We start from the raw sequence: 19,450 nt of genomic DNA, 5'->3' as shown, positions 1-19,450 counted from the left end.
AACAGTCCTCCTACATTGCTAGCTTGCTTCCTGGCTACATCCATGAAAAATAGTGAAAGAAAAATGGTGACAAGCGTGAATGAGACTGAGTTGAGACTACCCAACACTTTCCTGTCAACTAAAAATGACATCAGAAGGAAGTATGTGTCACTCTCTACAGACAAGGTTAGGGCAAAACAAAAAAAAAATGACCCCACTTCTGATTAGAAATTGCAAAATGAACACATTTTCATGTCTGATAACCAAGCTAGGTAACTATGGCTCCATGGCTCTTGAGTGTTCATTCACTTCTTGTCAGTGTAGACCAGTTTATGACTAACTCTTCTTATTAGAACTTATTTGCAATTGTGTTTTTGCTCTAAATACAAACTTCCAGCAGTGAAAGGCCACTACTGCTAACACTACTGTGAACAATAGTAAATAAAAAGTAAAAATGTGTGGAAAGACATTTGCAGTGTAATTTACCTGTGTTCCTGCAGCTGTTGCTCTAAACTTCGAGGAGTCTCCTTACAGAAAAGTTGGCAGCTAGCAGGACTGTTAGCCAGGACGCTGGCCTTCTGGGCAAAAGAGAGATTGGGACTGATGACTGCATTCTGGGTAACTACCATGGTAACTGTGTCATTATTGTTGCATCATAGCAGAGCTGATAATCCTCAAATTTCCAAAATGATATCACTGAATGTTAGGCAAATCAGCTATTTGGCTTGATAAGACAGGTCTGTATCAGACATAAACTTGTATAAACCAGTTGATCACTGGACACAGTCATAATGAGTGAGTGTAGCTGGTGTTAGACTGTACCTGTAGTCTATGAGTGAGGTATTGTGTCTCCAAACTCTGTCTGCGGGACAGGAGAGGCGGCTGCGGCCCGCCTTGGTATAAAGCTAGGCCCTCCTGCTGCTTGGATGCCTCACCCTTTGATCAAAAACATAAAGCATTAGAATTAGGGATGTGAATGCCCATGTGCGTATCTGTCCACGCATGCTCAAGGGCACATGTATCCCAGATCCCCTCTCCTGTCAGTTAATGAAGCCGTGTCAGGGTCTGGGTGCTTCATCATGTAGTCTAACTGGATTATCTGTGCTGTCTCCTGCCCAAATGCCTGAGTGGTAACTGATCAGCCAGATGCTTTTCTCTAAATGGCATGTACCACAGGGATTACACATTAGTTAAATGAAATGAAAGCAAATTAAAAGGATGATGGGGACTGAGTATCATAACCAACAAAGAGCTGTGTTATTGCATTATATAAGATGGACAAGAGGAAAACAACTAGATCTTGTCTGCTTCCGCAATTGATTTTGTGTGTGTCCTTTTTGTAGGAAAGCCAGTGAATGTTTCCTCAAATGGTTCCCGTTGTGGTGTGTGCATCATTTGGTGTATATGTGTGCCCGTCTTTGTGTGTGATTGCAGCTTTGCCTGTTGAGTGCCAGTCGCTACTATGGGTAAGTCAGACTGACTTCAACAATGGCTGCATTCACTTTGGCCTAGGCTCCAGGCCCCAGAGGGATGGGAGACAGTAAACAAGCCACAGTTGGCTGCCTCTCCTGAGGTTACACAACAGCCTGGGTGCCTGTATGTTTTTTTTTTTTTTTCTGGACAACATGCGGGTGAGGATAGTAGGGGGACTGAGGCTGAGAACAGGCTTGGGAAGAGAGAGAAATTGAATGTGTTTGAGTGAAGGATATGCATGTGTGTGTGTGTGTGTGTGTGTGTGTGTGTGTGTGTTTTGGATGATTATGCGGAAGGACTAACCTCCAGGAGGTTGTGCAAGTGGTGCTGTGGTCCCAGGGGGCCCATGGCAGCCCCTTCTCCGGAGCCCATCTGCTCCACCAGCATCTGTACTTTGTTCAGCTCCAGAATGCCTTTGGTCCTCGCCAAGTTCTGGAGGTGCTGACGAAACGCAACCAGACCTGAGAGCACAAACAAATCCCCACAAGTCAGAGTCACTATTTTTGCCTCTGACCGACAGAATCACTTTTGTCTTCGCAACAGGAAGTCAAACTTAATCACTGACGTTAGCAAACTGGTTGACCGGTTAGCACTTCTCATCATCCATCCTGACAATGTGACTGTGAATGTACGTCATGAGCCGCTGTGGGTGTGTGTGTGTGTGCACATGTGAGAATATCTGTGTGTGTGTGTGCAACAGCAAGTAGTTCTGGTAAGACCATCCAGTGGTGACGAGCTGTAGCTGTGAACGATAGGACCTGACTCACTGCAATGGTGGGAGTTATTTAAAACCAGAGTCAGCACTCTGACGCAAAAGAATCCACCGCATCAACACTCTCCAAAGAGGATTATGAAGAATAAACAAATAAATAAATAACCACAAATACCAACTGGGAGTGCACAGTGCAGGCTGTCAATGTAGAAGCTAGAGAAGTCATGCACATTTTTAAGCTATAACTATACTTTATGCTTGGCTAAAGCACAGGTGATTTACAACCAGGATAATGTAGCTGTAATGGGAAAAAATGGAGAGGCTAGATAGAGGTTGTTTAACATTCTCTCTTATATTTCAGCTCCTCTTTCTCTCTGATGTGGAGTAGAGACAAATCCTGCCTGCCACAGAGTGAAACTTTGAAAGGTGAAAAGAAAAGCGCAACAGAGAATGAGCAGTACAGAGGGAGAGGGAGTGAGTGAAAAAGAGGGGGGTAGAGGGATAGAAGGGGGAAGAGAGAGAGAGAGATGTGGGCTGAAACCTTCAAATATCTGCCTGTGATTCATAATGTGAATCACCACCATCATAGTCGTCACTGGAGAGGATGAGAGAAGGGGAGAGAGGGGAGGAAGAGACGTGAAAAAAGTGTAAAAGGGAGTGTGTGAAAGAGAGGGGGGGAGCCAACAAGAGGGTGGGAATGAGACAGTATATAGATATATATGTGTGTCTGTAGAAGGGTGTGAGGGACCAGCTGCAGCAGGGGTGTTGCGTCTGTGTCATGAGAATCAGAGCTCTTCTTCTTGACTGGTGCTGTGTGGATCCTGGAGCCTCAGACATATGTGCTGTGACACTTTATACATCAAACTCTCTGCAGCTCATAGTGACTGGGCTTCAGGGGATGTGTTGGATCTGGCATTTAATTGACACTTATATATCTGGCTGTATTGCTGAATTCAAAGCGTTTCTCTCTCAACCTGTCATGTCTACTTCCACTTGTGACAGTGATTTTCTATATGTCAAAGAATGTCTTTCAGCAATGTCTCAAGTGAAAATCTGAACTTGCTGCTTTCAGCTGTGATAACGGATGTCAAAATATCTTGTGACTGCATTACATTATGATCTATTGGGGCTTTTAACAGAGCACTGCGTGGCTTTAGCATAGCACTTCACAATCTTTTTCACAATCTTACCTGCCAAAGAATTAAAGTATCTTTATTGCTATATGACATATTGTTTTCAAGTCTTCCCAGCAGTACATAACAGTAATTCCTTATGATATTATTAAATATATTAAATTAATGTACCCTGAACTGAGGTAAGTGCTGTAAAATGGAGTGGAATTTTACAGGATGGAGGATGGACGAAGCTTTTCTTTCAAAGATGACACTTCCCCATTATGAGACGTGACAATGAGCTTTCTAGTTACTGTACTTAGCAGTACTGACAGTATTTGTTACAGATTTGACCCAGACAAAAGGACTAAACCTCCTGCACAAACAAAATTCACTCTCACAACAATCCCATTTTTCCAATTATAGATGTATATCATCTCCCAGCCTGCAAACACATACAAAAACATTTTTAACTAACAATGCTGCCCACAGCAGGAGAGAAAGAATATTTAAGACTTTTGTAAATTAAAGACTTTTTAATACCTTCTATTACCCTTTTTAGGAAACTGAATTCAGTGCAGATACCCTGCAGCTTTTAAAAAGTATCAAAATCCATGCAGCAGAGCCAGAAATACTGTCTTTTTTATTCTATGCATTCATCTTCCCTCAGTCAGTGGATTTAAGTGAGTTATGCTACCAGAAGCTAAGCTTAGCTCGAGCTAAGTAGAGGTGAGGATTGGGCTAAATACGTAATTTTTCCAAACTTAACACACCCAGACTTTTTTCATTTTCAAATTTATAGTTTTCAGACCCAACTGACATCACTTGAGGCAGTTTATCAGACTTCCATCTGGAGCCACAAATGGCCTTTTTTCCACACATATGCAGTAGTGCTGCACAACACCTGTGAACACACTTTGATGTGTAAAAATGGTACAGTTCCCCTTTAAGATGGATCTGTCTTATTGCCAATGGCTGGGGAGGAACTTAATTGTCTTTCCATTTCTTCTTTGCAGCCTTTTATCATCTCATCATTAAACTGCACTGAAAATGCAATGTCACATAAGACAAGAGAGACTTTCTATTAAGTTAAGAATGGCCTTGTGCATATTGAGGTTGATCCTCAAATGGAGTGTCTTACTGAGGAAGATACTTAACCCATTATGAAGTCAATGAAGTCTGAGTGCGTACAGAGAAGTGGGTAATTTGAAAGAGGTTCTTAAGAGAAGAATGAATGCATAAGAAATAAGGAAAAGACTAATTAACACTGGTGGGGCTGACCTTGGGTGAGGGAGGTGTCAGAGGCACGGCGTCCTTCTCTGAAGCTAATAGGGGAGCGGTTGTGTGTCTCCCTGTGCTGGGAAGTCAGGGCAGCCATTGCTGGGTTGGCAGGCCGAGCACTCAAGAAAGGCGTAGGAGTGATGCCGGGGGTGGAGCTGTTGGCCGGTACCACTTCACTGAGAGAGGGGGGATCCTCCAACAGACCAAGGTCACTGTGCATGGAGCCCATGTCATAGCCGATGTCAGAGTCCACACTACCCATGGAGGGGTTGTGGCCCAGGGTGAACAATTTACCTATAGCACAATTTAAAAAAAAACATTATCAAAAAAGTGATCCAGAAGACAGTTTCATTTTAGCACTGAATGCACGTGACAGACTCTAAAGGTATGCGTTTGATCAGGTGACATCATACCCTGGTTTGTAGGCCCTGGCTGGTTGGTGACCTCAGAGAGTGTGTGCCGCCGTTGGCCAAACCGAGCCGTCTGATAAGCTGAGAGCAGGTGGGGTGGATCATCCTCTGTGTCGGGCTCCTCAGTCTCGATGCCCTCATCGATCGACATCTCCATCATGTTGCTAGGCGACGAGGTGGAGGACTTGCGGAGGACAGTGGGGGGAGGCAGGGGGTCTAGCAGGCAGCCATTCACCTAGATGGAGGGGGGGATAAAAGGGACAGAGAAGAGAACAATAACTTTACGTTCAGTATTGACTTTGCCAGGAGGAAAACAGCTCTGCACTACTACGACATTCGCATTGAGACAATCAAAAACGAAGGCTGTTAGTCAAATCAGGAATCTTAAACACACACACATAAAATCCATCATTTGCAATAAAGGCTCCATTAGTTACTCTCCACTCTCTTGTTTTCCCTCCACTCACCACAGTTGGTCTGTGTGTTTGTTACAGTGCACAGGCCTGCGTGTGTGTTGGCGTAGAAGTGGAGGGTGGGGATGAAGGAATGCAGGGCCAGGAAGTGAGCTTTGACTGAAAGTGCTGTGTGACTGACACACACAGACATAAACTCACACACACTGACACACATTGACTGACACATACACACACACGCACAAAGATCATCTGCATGAGTTGCTGCAGTAACCGGAAAGCCTGGTGTTGGTCTAGAAAGAGCAACTTTGCGCAGTTCCCCATCTGCTTTCTGTGGTGTGCTGGGATAGGAATGCTGTTACTCAACCGACACACACACACACACACACACACACACACACACACACAGAGGACAGAAGGGGGGAAAATGACATTGAGAAATAAGCAATGAAAAGGGGTGGGGTCACAAGGGCAGAGAAAAATTAAGAGATGAAGAAGCAGAGAGGGAGAAGAGGAAAAAAGGAAAACAACAGGAGAAGGAAAGAGAACGAGGAGCCGTTGGCTGACGGGTAGGAAGTCACGGCAGTGAGATCGCTGGAGCTGCGCAGCAGCTTCCTGTCCATGTGTATTCACTCAGCCCCACATTAGGTCACATCATCATCACAGGACTGCTTACATAACCATGCTCCATTCATCCAGATAACACGCACGTCTCTGCTCTGTTCTGCTTACACACACACACACAATTTAATGTACACATCACTCTTTAATGGAGCCAGGAGAGGGGGTGGAATAGAAAAGAAATCTTGAAGAATGATACTGCATGTATGTATGTGTGTGTGCGTGTGTGTGTGTATCAGCATGCGTAGTCCTGCAGGTGTGTGAGGCCGTCAACTCAGACCACTGGTGTCTGTGTTCTGTAATAGTCGGTCAGCTCAACAACAGGCCTGGAGGAAAAGGTCGCTGGTTGGCACAGATAAACAGAGAAAGAGGAATAGCATAGTGTGTGTGTGTGTATATTGTGCGTGTGTGTGTGTCTAGAAGCTGTGCAGGACAGGCAGCTGTCCTGTCTGATGTGAGTGCTGGCTGAGTGCTTACATAAGAGAACAAGTCAGCTGCACTCTGGCAGGTTGACGGAGGGAGCCAACGCTCAAAACCTCAAAGGAGTCTGCAGCGCGCACAAACACACACATACACTCACACATGCAGGCGCGCACAGGCATTTCTGATTCAGTGAGTGGGGTATGCTTATCAAAGCGAATCACTGTCAAGCTTATTGGGATAATTTTTCAGGACATACTTGCACAAGCTGATAATGACCGTAATAACTACAACTTCCATAACGGGAAGGCCGGATGTGAGTGAGCTGTCGTATAAAGAACGAACACACAAACAAAAAGACATCCTTGTCCCCAAAGCCTCAACCTGTTTTTACTGGTAGTGGACCTACTTTGGGCGTGCTGATGTCCTCCACCATGAAATTCTGCTCCAGGGGACATGCAGTCTGGGGGAAGGTGAAAGCATCAGACGAGGCCTGCGGCACAGCGGGAGAGCGCAACAGACGAACACCCTGCGGGAGCAAACCCACCTGGGCTGAACCACTGGTCGACTGTAGGGAGAAAAACAGAGACGATGAGTGTCTTTGGTAAAAAAAAAAAAAAAAAAATCTTCTCCAATTCATGGCCAATACTTACACAGCATCCTTGATAATAATGCAATTATGACAAAACTGAACTGTAGTGAAATTGACTTTAGAATTCATACTAAACAGGACAGCCAGATCGTAGATGGTGTGGGAAATGAAAGTGAAATTGCCCAGTGTCGGTAACAAGAAACAGTGGGCAAAGAAAAGAAAATGATGAATTATGTAACTAAGGGAGACGCATTAAGATCAAGGCTGGTCAGAAAAGACTGCAAGAGACCATGTGAAGACAGAACCTGGCTGGATAGATAAATGAATGCGTGTCTGTGCGTTTGTTTGTTCCTGGGTGCAGGTGTGAATAACAGAGCTTTGATCAGGGAGGCGTGGATGATAATCTCTGCATACATTATTCAGATCCCCCTCGTCGCCCTGACGTCCTGCGGTTACCTTGACGACTGTCTGTTCAGCGATGGTGCTGGGCCGTCGCTGGCGGGCATCGAGCCTTTGTTCGACAGGGAAGCTGCAGCGATGGGCCTTGAGCCGCTCCACCAGCAGGTAGTAGATAGCAGCAAAGTGGTTGTAACTTTTGTTCTGCAGAGACTGGACGATGACAGACAACATAAATGGCGGCATCTGTAAGTTATTACTGAAGCACACCTTCCATTATGGATGACTGTGACAGCTCTTTAGATATACTGAGATAATTCTTTAATTATCCCTGGATGAAACTGGGTTCAGGACTCAAAAAAAGGGAAAACTTGTGCTGAATATTACTGAATCGCAATAAATGCAAAAATATATTTATATATTTTTAATTCATCAGTACATTTCTGTATGTTATTTACCTGTGTACATGTTGTCAAGTTAAGTACAAGTATCTCAGAACTGTACTACAGTACAGTAAATGTTATTTCCTCTTACTGTCTAGTTGTGTTAGCAGCCAATGAAATTCTCAAGTAAGGGTGAGATTAAGGCACAAGGGAGGCCCCATGTCTGGTTTTTCCCAGGGCCCCTACATTACTAAATCCACCTCTAGCTCCACAAGACTGAGGAAATGATTCCACGTTTTTATCCTACTTGTAACTGTATGTTGCTCCATTACACTTCTGGACACTGGCAATTCTATTTTATGAGTATGTGTAGTGATGCATATCTATTGTCCACTCTCTTTATCCTCTTCACAGTATGAAGCGCTGACCTTTAAATCTCACCTCTTCTTATCCCTGTTGAATAAATAAAGCCAACTCCTCCCTCCAGCTCAGTCCTCACCTCTATAGTCTTGTGCTGGTCGATGCCAAGGCTGTGCATCAGGCGAAGGACCTGTTCACTGTACTCTCCCACACCTGCCTCGCCCTCAGCAGAAAGGGGCTGTTGGTACAGGACAGGCCTCTGTACTGGAACGTCAAGAGCCATCCACTTGTGCTCCTTGATCTGGGCCACAGACAGACGTTTTGATGGATCCAGGACCAACATCCTGCGGATCAGGTGCTCACAGTCTGGGAGAAGGGGAAAAGAACAATCATAGATATTTTTTCTGGTGTCTCATATTTTAGATCATCATTTTTTGTTTCTGTCTGATAATGCTGAGCACTTCTTGTTTAAGTTATGATGAAGTACATTAAGCCACAAACAGTCATGTCCTTGTCAAAGTAGCCCAGACAAACTGGGGCAGAAATAACACTTAGAGCTTAAAATCTGCTAAATTTATTTTCTAAGTCTCTTCTGCCGTCACATTTTGAACAGTGTGTCTCTCACTCTTTTCTACTTTGCTCCTCTCCTAATGAGAGCTCCTCACCTCTAGTTAGTGGCTAGATGAGTTTGACGTCAGACACAGCTGGGTTCTTAACAGGATTACAGTTCCCCTGGCTGTGCCGCTTTGGCCTGCCTGCACCCCTACCGCCTGCACTGCATTCCAGCCTGCCACACAGCATCCTTACCCATGTACCCTGCTGCTACACTCTTAAAGTAAAACAGATGTGTTTTCAACAAATAGGCCTTGCAGTTGGTCATTATTTTCTTGATCTTTAATGCTTTGTTTACTGGAATATATTGTAAAATGAATGACCTGTACCTTGAATTTTCTGATTCAAAGTGTGTTAGTGATTAAAGTTGCTCTCTTTACATTTTAAAATCTCATTATCACATTGCGTTTCTCTCAATTTGCACACTTTAGAGGGAGAGCAAATTAACTTCCCAGATATAAATGACACTTCATACATGAGTCACTTTTGGTAAATATGATTAAGCTTTAAGCAATTTCAGAGTTTTCAAAGAGTGAAGGTTAATTTTCTACACAAATGGGCAACCTGCTGCTCTCCTGCTCTACCTGTGTCCATAGCTGTCTTCAGTCACAGTGTTAGGAATAAGCCCAAGGGCCTGGCTGCTAACATTAACTCCCTGCTGCACATTCTTCCCAGTTGCCCTGCTGATCTACTAACGTCTGCTTACATCACATTTTTTCTACCTCGTGCCTGGCAGTTCAGCCGTCTCAATTTTTTCCTCCCATTGTGAGCAGAACCAGTGTACCCTTCACTGCACTTTTACCCCATGCTGTGGAATCTTAACAGCTTGTGCAGCTGCAACCTGCTTCAAATACAATACAGCACAATAGACTACAATTTCTTTGACCCAGAAGTCACTCAGGCTCTGCGTTGCTACAGCCGTGTTTATAGCAACAGTTTAAGCTGAGCACATTTTTTAAAGCTACTAATCAGCAGGGAAGGTTGGACTATGTAAAGGGGCCGACACTGCATAACCGTCTAGCTGGCTAGCCAGTTGGGCTGGCTGATTGATTGGCACACTGTTCTTAGCCAGTACATTACACCACCATGACTCAACCACAGAACCATCCCAGTTAACACATGCAATGTCCCAGTGGTGTAGAGTTGCACCAAGTCCCCCAGTGAGGGAGAACAGCACTCGGTTGCGAGAAGTTAAAGAGCAGAGAGCAGGTACTAAGGCTGACTTAAGCATATCTACAGTATTTCACAACAGACTATAACCAATGTATTAAAAAATGTGACCATCATGCATGACTGTGACCATAAGATTAAGCAACACAAACTGCAATTTGAAGCTTTCAAACATTATCAGATTTCACCTGAATTTCAACAACTCACTGATTCTGTGCTGCTGCAACTCAAGACAGAGGAGAGAAATGCCACAAACAACAACACAACAGGCCAAGCTTAACAAGACAAAGCTGCACATGTATTTTTATTTTAAAATTGGAGGCAGTTATCACTCAATTAGTTAGAAAACACATTGATTTGTTAATCAATTGCAGAAGTTCTTAAACATTTTGTAGATGAAAAATGTATTGATTAAAAGAGAAAATACTGAGTTATGCTTTGACCTGCAGTTTGCAGTGAGTTTCATCTGCAAATGTGAGGTATGTAGGGTTAGACATACACAATTAAAAGACACAGACTCAAGGATTTGGTTGTTTGTTTTTCTGGATAACACGACTGACTCTAGGCTATTCTATAAACCAAGCCTGTGCAATGTGCAACAGCAGGGGAGTCATAAGACAATATCTACTGTAGTCAGTAGGCTGGGAGTGGACCACAGCATTCACAATGCTAAGTTGTTCTACTGAGAGTTTACTGTGTGGTGCTAGGCTGTGCTGTGTACCACAGCTCCGGTGAGAGGAACAAGAGTGGACGAGATGGACTTTTTCTGGATGAAGAAATCGGCACACTCTGTTCTCCTTGTTCAGGGAACAGGGGCTGGACTGGGGGTGGGGAGGCGGGTTTGAGTGTCAGTCTGGCCAAGGAGCTGACATTACACTCCTACATTCCCCTTACGTCTTAATTGTTTCAAGGTCCTGAAGAGAAAAAAAAAAATCTGGTTGACTCGCTCACCACACCCCCTGTGGGGAAAGTGCTACAGACTTGCAGATGGGATACAGAGAAACAAGACAAGAGAAACAGACAGGGCCACAGACGGACAGGAAGATGTCTCACAGACTGAGAGCATGAGTCAGACAGACATGCAGACAGACAGACAGGCAGAGTCTCCTGTGAGAGACAGACAGGCAAGCTGCTGGAAGGCTTCACTGGCTCTTCCCCAGGTTACATAAACAGCTCCAGCTCTGGACTTAATCTGCTGCCAGCTAGCTAGCACAGCCGCTAACAGCAGGGCAGCTTTGAGATAGTTAGCCATACTGACTCACTCTGCAGGCATGTATGCATGCATATACACAGTGGCACAATAAAGAGGACAATGGCAGAGTGTCTTTTACTGTAGCCCCTCTAAAGGAGCATAATGCTCTTCGCTTAATGAAATGACCCCCTGACTGGTTGCAGCCACAAGCAAGTCTGTCCGTGAACATTCAACAGTATGGTGACTCAGATAAGAAAGTGTGATCTCTTCATCTGAGTGGCAGTGTGACAGGAATTTTCATGCCATTTTTGCCTCAGATCGACTGCGTACCATGAAAAAAAAAAAAAGAAAAGAAAAAAAGGCTAGAAGGTGTCTCATAAATACACTGAATACATGTACATTTACAGGAATGCAAGGTACTGAGGGGTGAGAGTTGGCACAGTCTCCTATCTTTTTTAGTGTCTAATATCCCCAGAGATGATGAGCTCATCTCCCTTTACCTTCAGTCATGAAGTAAGGGATGCGAAACCTTCCTTCTAGGACTCTCTGTCTGAGCACAGGCAGAGTGGGCCCATCAAAGGGCAGCGCACCACACACCAGGACGTACAGCACCACCCCCATACTCTGTGAACATGAGAAGATGCACGCACATAGATCAAGGTCAGGGCAGGAGCTAGGAACAAGTAGTAGATCGATCAATCAATTAGAGGTGAGCAGATGTAAATAAGGTTAAGATTGTTTGCATTCACAGACTTACACGCTGTATACACAAATGCACTGCGCTTCACACAAAAACAAAAAAATGTGGTAAATGATGGCAAATACAGGAAGCAATAAACTGCGGTTGGGAAATCACACTTCACATCCTTGCAGCACCATGACAGGAACAAATCAGCTGACTTCATATTAAATATGTGTAGATACATATTAATATTATATTAATAATAATATTCAAAAAATCTATTGTATCAGCTGATGTCATGTGACTTAGTAAAGTAAATGTGGCACAAAATGATCTCAAGGAAAGAGATGGATTCGATGCATGTATCACTGTAGGTTTAATTAATTATTAAATATGATGTGGTACACAGTTATCTTCTTTATGCCACCAGTCATCTTACCCAGATGTCAAGCTGTGGGCCCTCATACTGTTGTCCCTCAAAAACCTCTGGAGCAGCATAAGGTGGGCTGCCACACCATGTGGCCAGAGGCTCCCCAGGCTGGAAGAAGTTCCCGAATCCAAAATCTATGCAAGACAGAACACCGCAGGGTAAATGGGTTAGTGGGAGGAAAGGTACAGATAATTTCAAACATTAAAGTTTGTCAGAACTGAAAAGGCCCATCCAAAATCTGATGGCTGACCACGTGGTGTTCAAAGCAGCAAGAACCAACCTCTAACTGTAAGTATTTCTTGTGACCGGAATAAAAAAGGGAAGAGGTTACAGTTACAGTATAGCTGTGGTAATTCACGTGTTGAAGTGGTCAAATTGTACAAATGTGCAGGACAAAGAGTAATGCCTTGTGAGTTTTTCCAGTGTCTCCATGGGGTCTGCAGGTTTTGCATAACGCAATATGTGATCTACATATTTTTACGCTGAGGACATGGGCTTTTGTATGAGGTAACCTCCCCTGGAGACTGACATGAGGTTACCAATGCCGTGCTCTGATTGGCTGTCTGCAGAGTGACTTAAAACTCGGATTTTAAATCTTCAGAGGAGTAAGACAGAGGGTCTAATCTTACACTTGCACAAACACACACAAACGCGAAACGCGGAGAAGTTCACGTCTGCCTTTCATTAAAATCCAACTAAAAGCTGCAGTAATATCTGCCAAATCGCACTGAGTCAACTTGCGTGCCTGCAAGCACTCAGCCAATCCCCCCCCCCTTTTTTTCTATCAGCTCGTATCATTCGCCCTCCTTCTCATCCCACCCCTCTTTCCCAAACTTTCTCCATTAAATGATCCATTGTCTCCTCTCCTCATTTGGTTTTACAAGACTTGCTACTAGTGCTCACTTCTGGTGCTGAAATTATCAATCCATTAATGGATCAACAGGAAATTCATTGAACACGAGTGACTTTGAATAACCAATTCATAATTTTAAGTCTTTCATCAATAAAAATCTTAAACAGTTGCTGATGGCAGCTTCTCAGATATGAAAATTAGACAGTTCTCTGATCCACATGGTTGTAAATAGAATCTTTTCAACTCGCAACGGGCACTGGTATTATCTTTAAACATTTTACAGCCGAAATGATTCACTGATAAGAAATAAAATCAACATATAAAAGATAAGGTAAATAATTGCATGCTCATTTAGTACATTATCAGTGATGGTGTCATGGGACATGACAGCTACAGAAGCAATCACACTCACTTAACCCTCCACCCCCATCCTTTTTTCATAATTCGAAACAGTTACATAAACAGAAAAAATGTATTGCAAAACAAATAAATAACACTGATAAAAAAAAATCTGACTTACATAATAGGGCTGGAGGTGATGCGGGTTCACACACATACACACAGTGAACACAGTGAAAGCAACAGAGGCCGAATATGTGACCGATTCATTTCTCCTTTTCTCTATTCTGCATCTTTCAATTAACAGGAAACAATCTGCAACCCACTGTCACATTCAGAATGACAAGTGCACAAACACAGCTTGAAGCCACACAACATCTCACATTGTGTAGAGCTGCATTTAATTTCGTATTTAATTACGTACACTAAGAAAGTAGTGAAAACATAATTGCTTAGGGCACAACAAAACAGCTCAAAAAATAAACAAATAAAAATAATTCAAAGATAATCAGTTTGCAAATATACTGAACAGAAAAGCGGCAAATCATCACTTTTAAGAGGCTGAAAGTGACAAACAGTTGGAAATTTTCCTTAAATTTACTTGTTTAATTATTAAAATTCTGTCTGACTGCAATGCCCATTTCTAGTAGGGGACCTTTTGTTGCATGACACTGCCAATCTTGCTCTCTTTTGCCGGTAAAGAGGAGAAAAAAGCAGGAAATTCCAGTTCACTGCAAAACACATGTAGGAATCAGGTTTGAGAGATTAGAGCCAAACAAACTCCAACTGAAAAGGAAATATCAGGGTTGTGAGTGTATGTATTCAATCCGTGTAATTACTGCAGTGCAGGTAGCAGCGGCAGGTGTGGTTGAAATAAATTGGAGGGTAGAGCAGTGTGCCACAGTGGGGTTTATTACAAGTATGTTTACTGTCTGATGCTGCTGTGAAGGTGAGATGTGAGATGCAGGCAGAGCAGAGCGGAGCAGTGCAGTTGGTTTATCGTCAGAAGCTGTGACCCATTTCATGGAGCTGAATACTGAGCAGACTGGTTGACGTCAAACGCTTCAGCACGCTGCAGGCTACTAACAGCACTCACAGCTCAACGGGGGTGGGTGGGGTGGGGACGATTGTGTGTCGCGCACAACAGTATTAGCATAATATTAGCCTAGACATGTCACACTGGAATACACACCAGCTAACAGGCTTCTAAAACTGTCTCTGTCTACGAGTGTGTGTGTGTGGATATGGAGTGTATGAGTAAGGAGCACAGTATCCAGCAGTCAAAAATGTGTTGTTTCTCATAAGAGGGCATGAGCATTGATACAGTTATGGCTGCAGCTGAGGATGCCCTGTGCTGGATTCACTTGTTATGACCTTAAAACTTTCTCCTTATATGCCTCAGGTTCTCAAAACCTCTGCCTGTTCCTCTCTTATGAAAAAGCATACTTCATTGTATAAGATGAGACTATGGAACTTTTGAAAGAGGAAATAATAAATTCCTCCCCTAATTAATGAAAAGTTAAATTCATAAGCAATAAAATGCAAACTTGAATTCAATCATGGGTTTTGCCAACACAGTCGTACTTGTTCTGGTATGACCAGTAGCTCAAACTAATTGATTACCTGAACCCAGTACAATCAGTTTAGCTTTGAACAATTTTCACTGCAGTTTTAAATCTGGTAATAATACTTTCTCAAAACGGGAAATACGGTACATATCATGGCATCTGTCACAATATCAACCTGTTTATAGACATGAAGATGTAATTGAACATCCATTTTGTTAAGTAACATTTTTTTTTTTTATATTTTTTTGTTTGATAACATAGATTTTAATTGATGAATTGATCATATCTGATTTTTGTTGAAAGGACTTTTAAGTTTGATGGGAATGCTTGATTGGGGCGGGGTGATTAAATAAAGTGAATACCTGACCTGTCAAGGACCTTCGTCCCACTGTTTCAAAAATCTTGTACAGCAGTCAGCAGTGATTTGCAACATAGACCACAATGATCCAATATATTCAGACATAATACTAGGATAAAGACATACCAGTACAATCTCTATCTCTAATGCAAGTTGTCATATTGTCTAACCTTAGTGGTTTGCTTTTGTTTCTTTACTATAGAATCCATTGTGCACTTGATCTGCAGATTGTTTGTATTCACTACATTGTTTAATTGAGCATGAAGCACCTTTCAGGTTTCGTGCATTTCCAATGACATCATTCTGCGGATGGTTTCAACCTTGAAAAATTCAAACAGTAGTTAATGAAGCTATAAAAGTTTTCTCATGTGGGGCAATGTAAGAAATATCAGATTCTGTTTATGAAACTGCTTTTCAGAGCCCATTTTTTTTGCCTTTTTTTGACCTTAGAAACTCAACCAAACATAACCCAAAACATGCAGGATACAAATATTTCCTGTCAAGTCATAAAGGCTGCCTCCACACCTCCTCTGATCCAGCAACTGGCTTTTGTTTTTGTTATTTCTCCTCCGCTCTTTCCATTCCCTTCAATCTGTCAACTTGAACGTAAAGGGGATGTTTGAAGTGAAAACATGAAGGGCACCCCCCGCCGCCACAGTTTCCCTCTCCTCTGCAGCCACCATGAGGATGACCTTTCTTTGACTGACCGCTGCCTGGTTAAGCTTCATACAGACTGACCAGTGGTGGCCTTTTAGAAAGCTGGGAGGCATCACTGGATTGTAGGAAAAACCCAGAGGCATAGGTGCTCTGCATGTTCAGAGCAGTGTAGCAATGAGAGACAGAAAACAAACTGGTAATTTTACTAATCAATTAACTGTTTAAGACATTTATCAAGCAAACATGCCAAACATTAATCGGAGCCAGGCTGACAAAAGTAAGGATTTGCTGCTTTTAGTTATTTTATATCACTGTAAACTGAATATCTGGGGCCCCTCTAGTGTGTTAATTTTGTTGGTTGGACAAAACAACCAACAGAATAAATGTACAGTCCAATCCGTCATTTCTTGTTGTTACTTGCAGCCCTACCCAATTTGCATTTAAAGTCTAAAATGAATCAACAGATGAACTGATAAGGAAAATAACCATTAGATGAAGCAAATAGAAGAGTACTTTTTGACTTCTCTTGGTTGAATAGAAGGCTAATCTACAATGACATCAACTGACTAAAGCAGTTGGGTATTCTGAAGTGAGGACTTTCTTTTTTGTGTACAGTACGAATCTAACATGATTTCTTCATGTACCGTTTACAAAACATGTCGGAGGACTTTGTGGGTAAGAAGGGTACAGAATGTACTTTGCTGCTGATGTCCTCCCCAGAGACATTTTCTCTAATCACAAACCAGGTAATGTTCTGTTCATTGTTTTCCTGCTTCAAATCTAATCTGTTGTGCGGACAATCGGCTGTGAGTCAGACACGTTGGTGAAAATTACTGCTGGGGTAATAACATCTCCAGGTTATCATCTTGGGCCTTTCTGAGAAACAGTGAACAGGATGATACATGTGAAACATTGGTTCTCTATCAGTTGTTGTATGAATCAGCCCAATTTTTCCTTATCTGATTTTACCTTTTAAAACAAATAAAAGCTACTGAACACTGACCATGACTTTCATGAAGATTAACTGAGGTGCTCATCTGTCATTTACCCCCCCCTTGAAGTAAAATCTATCAGACCAATGAACAATGATTTTATTTGACTACTTTAAGTCCATGATGTGAAGTCGTTTGAGGACAAGAGGGCATCTTCTCTGGAGCGCACATTCATGCTCAGTGTGTCTGGTATCCATTCACACCTGTATTTTTAGCTGTCCTCATGTGATCTGCTCACCTTAGATGGATTGCAGTATCAGCTCTGTATAAAGCCTGAGATAAAGCCCAGCCTCTTTCAGAGTGTTGCCACAGCTGCAGCCTTGCCACCCTGCTATGCACCGCTCCTTATCATTCTTCGTTCATCCTCTCATCTGCTCCTCTGTCTCCCAAGTAGCCAATCCATTTTATCACCTCCTCTCCTCCTCCAATTAAACCCAAACTCTTTCCTCCCACTCCCTCCCAGCCTCCCCCTCCTCCACTCCAGGACACAGCAGTAGGGTGACATTCTCACTAGCTAGCTCTAAATGCCAGTTGCTTAATAATCACACTTTGAAGCTTGTACTACAGACCTCCAGCTTAGTCTCAAATCTCAGCCTCTGGGTCTGTTTCGCTTTTTGTCCTTTAACTTTAAGCTTTCCAGCTCAAAATTAAAGCCAGGGTCACCGGGAAGGTATTTATGATCTCCTCTGATCATCAGTTTTGAAGAGGTGGCACAGGCCTTAGGGATTCTTGCTGAGATTTTAAGATGTTTGTCGTGGCATCTTTCAGCCAACAGCTATCTCACATACAACCTCAGACCACTTAACAACACTGTGCAAATGGCTCAGGCAGGTAGTCAAGACATTTCTGAACTACACCAGCACTGAAATCACATCAGGCGTTGGATCAAAACTAAATGTTTCCATGCTGACATTATTTCCCATCCATCAGTGAGCTTATGGGTCGTCCTGCACAGTGCTGTTGAGATACCTGCAATCTTGATGTTCATGTGGCCGTCCAGGAGCAGATTCTCCGCCTTCAGGTCCCTGTGGACAATGTTGCGGTTGTGACAATACTCCACCGCCGACAGGATCTGCCAGAACTTCCTCCTGGCCTCCAGCTCACTGAGACGGCCGTGCTTTGCCAGGTAGTCTACAGCCAGAGAGAGAAACACAGAGTGCAGAGAGGTGAATGCATCAGGTTAGAAGCATATTCATATGTTTTATATTGACTTACATAACACTACTCGACACTTTCAAACACAGTATAAGGTATCGTTTTGTGCAACTGAAAATAATGGATTCGTGCAGATTTTCATTCCACAGAGTGTTGGCGGTTGTGTTGAAAGGATAATTTATTTTTGATGAGGTGCAGGCCTGGTGCCAATAGTAGTGTACAGCTGCTCTATATTACAGCATGCTTTGTAAAATGATTCAGTGCAAGACGTACGCTGTAATTGTTCTTCGGAAACCCCTGCTGTAACCCTACGTGTGTGTGTGTGTGCGTGTGTCTGCACATGTGTGAGTAGGCAATGGCTGACAGCGGAGACTGAGCTGTGTTGTCATAGCCCGAGGAGGAAAGGGGAGTACAAGATTTCTGAGAAGTGGTGTTCTACTACATCACATCGACATTAGTACAAGTTGGAACAGGGTGCGAAACTCTGGGGTTGGTGAAAGGTTTAATGTGTGATGCAGTGTTTGTCAGTGTGTGTGACTGCAGCGCACAAACAGACATACAAACAAACTTGACAGTCAGAGGGACAAATCAAGATGCTGGTGTAAATATGAACCCGAGTTCTTGCCCAAAATGTAACAAAAACTTCAGATTTATTTGTTTATCTGCTGAGCACAGGCTGCGCACAGAGAAGTTAGACAGACCAAGTTTGTGGTTGTTTAGAAAGACGCATGAAACCAAAGTCAATGCTGTTTCTGGTTGGGGGCAAAGTCATAAATTTGACTGTCTTCTTTCTCCAAGCATTCAGATCACTGACCTTTCTCTCATTGTCTGCTCTCACAATGCCCTTCTTGTTTTTCTAACCTTTTGCACTCAGTGTTCACTAATTTTTTACGAAGTCGACCTGACAGAGTATTTTACAAGATGCATGATTTTTTTGCAGTCCCGTGAACTTTGGAAAGTGTGGTGTTTGTTGCTGTCGGCAGGGTTCCTCTTCACACCTCTCTGTCCAGATAGCTTGCTAACTCTTCAATTCACACTCTGTGGCAAACAAGATAGGACACTCTGTTGGCTTTCCTTCCAGCTGGCATGGATACAGACCACCAACCAAACCTGACAACAATGCACAACAACCACAACAAACCCAGCCAACAAAAGTTCATATATGAGTAAACAAAGTGTGCAAAATATATGGAATGCAATTACCTGAAGATCCACAAGGTCAAACTCATAAAAGAGTGATTCTGTAAACACAAAGCAGACAGGGACCTGCAGCTTAGTTTGCTCAAGATA

At 43.0% G+C, this 19,450-nt stretch overlaps 1 protein-coding gene across 3 annotated transcripts in view; it reads right to left on the bottom strand.

The window, feature by feature from the left end:
• Positions 1-19,450, bottom strand: part of sik2b (salt-inducible kinase 2b) — a 48,684-nt gene that overhangs the window by 11,152 nt on the left and 18,082 nt on the right. For 2 of the 3 annotated variants that reach the window (XR_001961446.2, XM_018681271.2), the window contains exons 4-14: positions 17,975-18,136; positions 12,248-12,372; positions 11,627-11,750; positions 8,292-8,518; positions 7,470-7,622; positions 6,831-6,989; positions 4,971-5,202; positions 4,558-4,851; positions 1,756-1,913; positions 802-915; positions 466-557 (exon numbers count right to left, since the gene is read on the bottom strand). Coding sequence is in view for 2 of the 3 variants with exons in the window: in XM_018681271.2 (XP_018536787.1) it covers positions 466-557; positions 802-915; positions 1,756-1,913; positions 4,558-4,851; positions 4,971-5,202; positions 6,831-6,989; positions 7,470-7,622; positions 8,292-8,518; positions 11,627-11,750; positions 12,248-12,372; positions 17,975-18,136 (1,840 nt within the window). In the remaining variant the exon portion in view is untranslated. The remainder of the gene's footprint in view (positions 1-465; positions 558-801; positions 916-1,755; positions 1,914-4,557; positions 4,852-4,970; positions 5,203-6,830; positions 6,990-7,469; positions 7,623-8,291; positions 8,519-11,626; positions 11,751-12,247; positions 12,373-17,974; positions 18,137-19,450) is intronic. The other variant, XM_018681272.2, reaches the window with a different exon arrangement.

The sequence above is a fragment of the Lates calcarifer genome, linkage group LG21 (genome assembly GCF_001640805.2).
Source record: "Lates calcarifer isolate ASB-BC8 linkage group LG21, TLL_Latcal_v3, whole genome shotgun sequence".
NCBI classification, from domain to species: Eukaryota; Metazoa; Chordata; class Actinopteri; family Centropomidae; genus Lates; species Lates calcarifer.
Note: the sequence above shows the minus strand (reverse complement) of the source record. Positions and strands in the feature narration are given on the sequence as shown.